The sequence below is a fragment of the Pundamilia nyererei genome, unplaced genomic scaffold (assembly GCF_000239375.1).
Source record: "Pundamilia nyererei isolate P.nyererei 1_Seehausen unplaced genomic scaffold, PunNye1.0 scaffold00087, whole genome shotgun sequence".
In the NCBI taxonomy this organism is placed as follows: domain Eukaryota; kingdom Metazoa; phylum Chordata; class Actinopteri; order Cichliformes; family Cichlidae; genus Pundamilia; species Pundamilia nyererei.
The window spans coordinates 1,040,218-1,047,186 of NW_005187488.1; the positions used below are offsets into that span (position 1 = coordinate 1,040,218).

General features: G+C 40.7%; 1 protein-coding gene across 1 annotated transcript; it reads left to right on the top strand.

The window, feature by feature from the left end:
- Positions 1 to 3,872: 3,872 nt before the first annotated feature.
- otulina (OTU deubiquitinase with linear linkage specificity a) lies at positions 3,873 to 6,380 on the top strand. The gene is made up of 3 exons (XM_005738846.1): positions 3,873 to 4,140; positions 4,275 to 4,396; positions 5,870 to 6,380. Exons 1-3 carry the CDS (start codon positions 4,027 to 4,029, stop codon positions 6,270 to 6,272), a joined length of 639 nt encoding a protein of 212 aa, XP_005738903.1. The 5' UTR covers positions 3,873 to 4,026; the 3' UTR covers positions 6,273 to 6,380.
- Positions 6,381 to 6,969: the final 589 nt, after the last annotated feature.

The following is a 6,969-nucleotide window of genomic DNA, read 5'->3' on the forward strand; positions in this document are numbered from 1 at the left end:
TAATCTCATGACCAATAGAAACGCCGCTCCATATGTTGCTTGAAATGGACGACCATGAGCTACACGCGGCAGATTAAAAAGTGAAACAGTTTCCCTTCTGTCAGGTAGTTTATACGAAGCACGTGAAAAGGCCCTCTGGCAAAGTGCAACTCTTCTGCGCGTGGGTCATCGCAGCTTTAAGAGCTAGAGGAAAATGACTGGCCCTGCCCTCCATCATCCTCTCATCCCACTGACCTCTACGTAGGGTATAGTATACTTACAGCACACACAGAGGGGGAGAGGGAGAGAAAAGAGAATGATTGCATATCTAAAGGCATCAAGAGAGCGGATATGGATGGGAGAGGAGTGTGACATGGTCGGACACGTCTTTGCTTTCTTATTAGTGAAGGCCTGCGCGGACACTTTGGGCCTTTTTTATGGGGCCATGATGAAACCCCTCTTCGTGCATCTGCAGAAAATGACCAGGGGAAATCACAGATGAGAATCACTCAAAGACAGGCAGATGTCAACAGTCCCATAATGATAGCTGATGGCCCCAGAACACTTTCCCTTCTTCCCCTCTCAGCCTCACCTGCCCAAGTTGCACTATCCTAGAAAACATAATTAGAGGTAAAACAGAGAGACGGAAGCTTTAGCTCTCTGTTTTCTGTAACCAGTGCTCTTTGTTTTATACATCAGGGAGTCCTTTTTTTTCTCCCCCATTCCCAATCTCTCTTTCACTTCGTGGAGAAAAGGAGGAGGAGGAGGAGGAGGAGGAGGAGGAGAGCTCCCTCTGTGAGACGCCAAGGTGCTCCCAGTCCATTGTGCTGCTGGCTGTCAGGTTAAATTAGGGAGTACAGGCTCTGTGAGTGTAAAAAAATCAATACTTGATGGAAGATTGCTCCCCGGAAAATCTGTTTTGATTCCAGGATTAATTCTTGACCAAAGGCTCCTGCAAAATGACATGCCATTAGCCTGAAAATGAACACATTCTGCAGTGGAAATTGGATGGAAATGTGTCAGGTGATTGCCCCGGCTGGTTGTTTTGACTCTTTGAGCGAGGGGGACTGAAGGTGTGGCTGCCGCGAATGAGGCCTCCGGGCCGACTCCATTTCCAGAACAGAGACAACTCCACCGTGGCCTCAGAGTATTCTCAAGGCCATTGTTGTCCACGGCTGCAAATGCACTCCACCAAGGTGAAATGCATTTACCCGCTGTCCACTCTCTCCTGTGTTTTCCATAAAGCGTGGCATGAAGAATGAGAAAATCTGAAAATAAAACAAGGGGCTTGTTTTATTTTTTCCCCATTTCTCCCACTCTCTCTTCTCAACAGTGGGAAAAAGGGAGGTGAGATGCATTATGGATGAGTGAATAATGTGTTTGTCATGACAGATGACATTTCTTTCTTTGAAAACTTAAACAGGAAGCTGTAAAGATGCACCAGACTGTGATTCAAGCAGCAGCGTCTGAGCAGTTTCTCGCACTGAAATGATGTTTTATTGTGAAATACACAAGATTCATTTATTTTGCATTTATATTGTTCCACATTTTGCTAATCAGCTGTTTTTTAAATGAAAAAAAAAAGAATAAGAGGTGGGCAGATCAATACAAATAATGATAGTAGCGATACCAGTGCTGATATTGGTATTACTTCGATACTAACATGATAAGATCGATACTTTGTTTCTATCCTTGAAGATCTTTTTTAATAAAAATAAACCTTAAACAGACACTATGAAAAATGTCTGAACCGTTTTGTGTTGAATGTCAGGTCTACTTTATTTATAGTATGTAGCACATTTACATTCACAGTTTTAAAAAGCATGGACGGCTGAAAGGTGTGTTTGTGTTAAATAATTATTGTGAAAATTTTAAATCACAGGGAATTAGTGGTCAATCAAATGTGTTCACAATTTGCAAATGAATGATGATTCATCTGATAAATCATAACACACTGCTCTCACCTACATAAACTGGTTTCCTAAGTCAAAAGTGTCAATATTGGTACTGGTATTGGCAATAGTGCTCGGTATCAGATCGATACCAAAATTTGCAGTAATGCACAGCACTAATAAAAAGTCCTTTACAACATGTCCTAAAGAGCTACATGGAAAATTACATTATTGTTTATTTTTCCTTCTTTGTGTTGTTCTGGTTTTTATATGATCTTGCTATATGCCACATATAAGCATATGCCACACCCAAGCCATGTTTTGACTTATTATTTGATTTAATTGGGATGCTGTAAGAATTTTCGCTAATCACTGCCTCTCCAAATAATCCTCTCGACAGTGCATAATTACAAACACTAAAGAAACGCCCAAACCCATATTTTTAATCCTTCCATTTTATCTTAAAAACCTTGCAATCAAACGTGATGATGGTTTACATACTCAAGTATGTATAAGTATGTTGCAGTTATTAAGTAAGAAAACAAAATAAGCAGTACTGACAGATGAAGCATCCTCTGTGTAATTATGATGATTTAAAAAAAAACCCCACACAGATAAAATATAAAAAGAATTAGAAGACGAGAATAAAGCAAACAGACTGCAGGAAACCTTCTGAGCTGAACCACAGTGATGATGGTGATGATGATGGTGTTGATGTAGCGTGTGGACCACACTCAGTTTTAAAGTAGGTCTTCAGCGCCCTCTGCAGGCTCAAACTGTCAGTGGCTGCTGGGTAAAATAACTAGGTGGCAGTGCGCACCCTAGGATGTCATTTTACACATCAATACCACCGAAGAAGAGTGTTCTTTAAAGGGAAATTCCTCCCTTAAAATAAGACCTTCCTGAATTGACTTTTGGTTCAGGTGTATGCATACAAACCATCACAGACAGGCTGTCAGTGAAGCAGAAGCTCAGAATGTTCCTTTGCACAAATTGTTTCCTTCAAGTAAAGCAAAGATGTAACTATGCAGAGCGTGAATGTGAGATCAGAATAATTCATCTTATCTGTAACTTGGCTCGGGATAGACTGGTGACCTATCCAAGGTGTGGAAGCTGTACTTTTCCTTTCTTTGTTTTTTGTTTACATTTATTAATTATTAGTTTTCATTATCTTGGAATTTTGTGTGTTTTGTTGTTTTTGTTGTTTTTGTTTTTTTTAACTTTTAGTTCTTAATTTTAAGATCACGCCCAGTTTGATCAATATACTTTAACTTTTTACTTTATGTCACAATCACCTGTGTCACTTTCTGACATGACATTTTATTGCAAGATGGACAAATAAACTTTTTCCTATTAATACATATACAAAGACTTCTTTTTTTTATTGTTTTCTTACAGGTTATTGTGGTGTTTTTTGTTTTGTTTTGTTTTTTAATTTCCTCCCGCAGCTCCTGAATTTGGACACACATTGGCCCATGAACTAAAATTAGTTTGGCACTCCCAGAAGAGGCGGGCGGATTAATCCAGATATCGATAGCATTGATACCAACACTGGTATTGGTATTAGATTAGTGTGAAAGGATTGATATTTTGTTTCTATCCTGTAAGCTTACTATTTAGCTCATTGAATTATGTTAAATTATTTCTTTTGGAAAAATATACATATACCTCAAACACACACTATGAAAGTTGTCTGAACCTTTCTATGTTGATTTTCATGTGCCTATAGTAGATAATCTATACAAGCTGAACCAAGGTGCTTCAGGGATGGGTACATTTACATTCCATGTCTCCAAATAACCCAGCTTCAAAATACACGAAAATCTGACAAGTGTGTTTTGCTATGTTAAGTAAGTACTGTAGAAAGTAAAAATCACAATGATTTAGCAGTCATTAAAATGATGATGATTATCTCATCATAAATCATGACACACTGCTCTCCCCTACATAAGCCGCCTTTATAGATTAAAAGTATCGGCATTGGTATCGGTAGCACTGCCGTTGACTAACGGCTTTTTGTAGTCCAGGCCAGAGGGTGGCGCGCACGCACATACAGTTTTCCATCGAGGATAAAGCGCGCTTGCCGTAGAAGAAGAAGCAGGAGATAGCTTCGATGCTAGTGCGTTTAAAACGGTGTTTTTGCTTTTAAATCGTCATGTCCTGGGTTAAAGCTCTGCCTGTGAGCGGAGACGATGTCTTCGACGAGAGTGCGGACGAGCTTAGCTTACAGAGTAAGGAGTGGACCTCCAACATGAAGAAGCGACTGAGGGTAAAGTTAGCTCACATCAAAAACGGATCCTGAAATGTTAACTCACACCGGCTCTGCGTGCTAAACGTCCTGTGTGTTTGTTTTTGTGATGTGGTGTGCTGTCCTGTGTTTAACTCGCTCATGTTTTCTCTCAGGACGGGTATGTGGACGGAGTTGATACCGGGGAGGATGCCTCGCTTCAGGTGGGATTCAGCCTGGGCTTCAAAGAGGGAGCAGCTCAGACTGTGGCTGTGGGACGACTCAGAGGAATCGTCAGGTAAACCATCAATAACGTCATACATCTGCCCCGCATGTGACTTGTCACGTGATATTGTTTTCCTTACAATAACATGATAACATCTAATAAGATGTCACATATTAAAGTGACATCATTTTAAAGGGGTTATACACATGTCTATTTAAAACTTCATGATATACATGGTGTGGGCTCCTTGATTGCACATGTATCTCATCCAGCCATTGTCTTCTTCTTATCCGAAGTTGAGTTGCAATGAGAGTAGGTAGGTAGGCTAAGCAGGGTATCCCAGAGCTCCTAGTCCCCAACCACAATTCACAGATCCTCCTGGGGGATTCTAAGGCATTCCTAGGTCAGACAGATATGTAATCTGTCCAGCCCAATGTATTCTGGGTCTACCCTGGAGTCTGCAGACTTTAAAAAAATTTTTTTTTTTAATCTGTTGCCTTATTTTATAATTCGTGGAAACGAATTATACTTTGGTTAAAAGTTTGATTAACTGTATTGTCCCATACACAGTGGCTTGAAGTTGTGATCATATGTCACTGTCACACCACTTACTGGTGACCTCCTGAAGTCAAGTATCAGTATCAGTAGCTGTCCACACACAATTAAAAAGGATTTCTTTTTCTTTCTTTTTTTTAATAATTGGGTGGTTTACACACCTGATCAAACGATAGAGACCATACCTCCAGGTTCTCTTCCACCATCTCCCTCCTCTCATTACAGAGACTCCTGCCTGACCTCATCTATCAGTCCATCCACCAGTATTGCACAAATAAACATTAAATTAAAATGACAAAAATTGGCAGAGACTGGCTTGATGATCTCACGAAAATATCAAAAGAACAGGGACTCAATTCATGAATTCTGTGGAGGGAGTTTTCACCCTAAACTCACTGTTACATTCAAGAAAAAAAAAGAGTTGAGGTGATTTGAGCTTTGTGGCATGGTGTGTTATCCTGCTGGGTAAACACAACAATTTAAATGTTGCTGGTATTAAGAGGCCCAAAGTGTGCCAAGAAACTGACCCACGCTGTTACACCAGTAGCAGCCTGAACACTTGATAAAAGGTGGGCTTGACTCAAATAGGATGTGTATAAAGTAGCCAATAAGGCACCAACAGGAATGGACTCTGCCTATAATCATGTAGTTTAGAGTCAGTCATTGTCCCTGTCAATAGAAACTGTCCAATGAGAAATTTTTACAAAGTGTTATTTATGTTTTTCCCCCTCAGTTTCTAAAAAATCAGGAGATTGTAATAATTGCTCAATGAAGGATATATTAAGGATAAACAATCAAATATAACAGACAGCATCCACAGTGAAATCTCTGTAATTGAGAAGTCCTCGTTCATGCCACATGGAAATCCTCTCAGAGGTTTCAGCCTCATTCTTGCACAGAAACATCCCGAGTCTCTTTTGTACCGACTGTCATTGAAGTGTCCTTTGTGTGCCATTGAATGTGACTCTGTTGTTTCTTTGTGTCTCGCAGCGCTATATGGTGCTGGTGCCAGATCCAGCACCCGGAAAAGCCCGTCCCATCCTCTGTGACTGAGCTTCTGCACAGGGTCACGCAGCATGAAGACAGAATAGCGAACGGTATCAAGAACGCTCTGGAGAATCCTCCGCCCAGTGTGAGCGACGTCTCCGAGAGCATGGAGGACCTGGAGGTGGAACGGGCAGACCGGGGCTGCTGCGAGCAGCGCTGTGAAGAGTCTGACTGCTGTAGGAAGGGAGAGACGATGGACTCGGACTTTCCTCACAGGCCACAAAGGATCTGCTCGGGGTCCACTGAGGAGCTGCACCTCCTCCTGCAGTGCTGCGTTGACGTGGTGTCAGAACTGGGAATGCCACAGGAGCTCATCGGCCACATAGAGGAACTGAGGAAGCTGTAGTGACTGAAAGGGTTCGAGTGATGACTGAAACTGTGACGCTAAATAGGCTTGGTGTGAAGATCTTTCTCACAAAAAAAACATGAAGATGTATATAATGTTTTATATACTTATGGATTTTTGTATTTTAAAGTGTTTGGAAATAAACTGAAATTTCCTGCTGCATGTTTGGATCGTTGCCTCTAAAATGAGAATAGTGTATAGCAGTAGTCCCCAACCTTTTTTGCACCACGGACCGGTTTATGCCCGACAATATTTTCACAGACCGGCCTTTAAGGTGTTGCGGATAAATACAACAAAATAAAACTAGTACCGGTACCGAAAAAATGAAGATTTATTCATAACACACGTGAAAAGACCCAGGAAAACCGAGTTAACGATAAAAACGATAACAAAATAATGCTGAAAACCGATAAAAACCATGCATTTCACACCTGAGCCTTAACTCTCGTGGCCCGGTACCGATCCGAGGCCCGGGGGTTGGGGACCGCTGGTCTATAGAACTCAGTTTTTAGGAAATAATTCAGTTAACTTTCAGTATCCTAAAATGTCTTAGCAAATGAAATGACAGCGATAGAGCCATCAGTATTGACTTCCATTTTTGTTGGATGTATATATATATATATATATATATATATATATATATATATGTGTGTGTGTGTGTATGAGTTAAAAAAAAAGGTTTTTGTCTTATAAAACG

What these genes read in the sequence shown, in the direction of transcription:
- otulina (XM_005738846.1), top strand. Translation starts at nt 4,027, where the DNA reads ATGTCCTGGGTTAAAGCTCTGCCTGTGAGCGGAGACGATGTCTTCGAC. An exon ending in ACATGAAGAAGCGACTGAGG is followed by an intron (nt 4,141 to 4,274) that starts GTAAAGTTAGCT and finishes GTTTTCTCTCAG; the next exon opens with GACGGGTATGTGGACGGAGT. An exon ending in CGACTCAGAGGAATCGTCAG is followed by an intron (nt 4,397 to 5,869) that starts GTAAACCATCAA and finishes TGTGTCTCGCAG; the next exon opens with CGCTATATGGTGCTGGTGCC.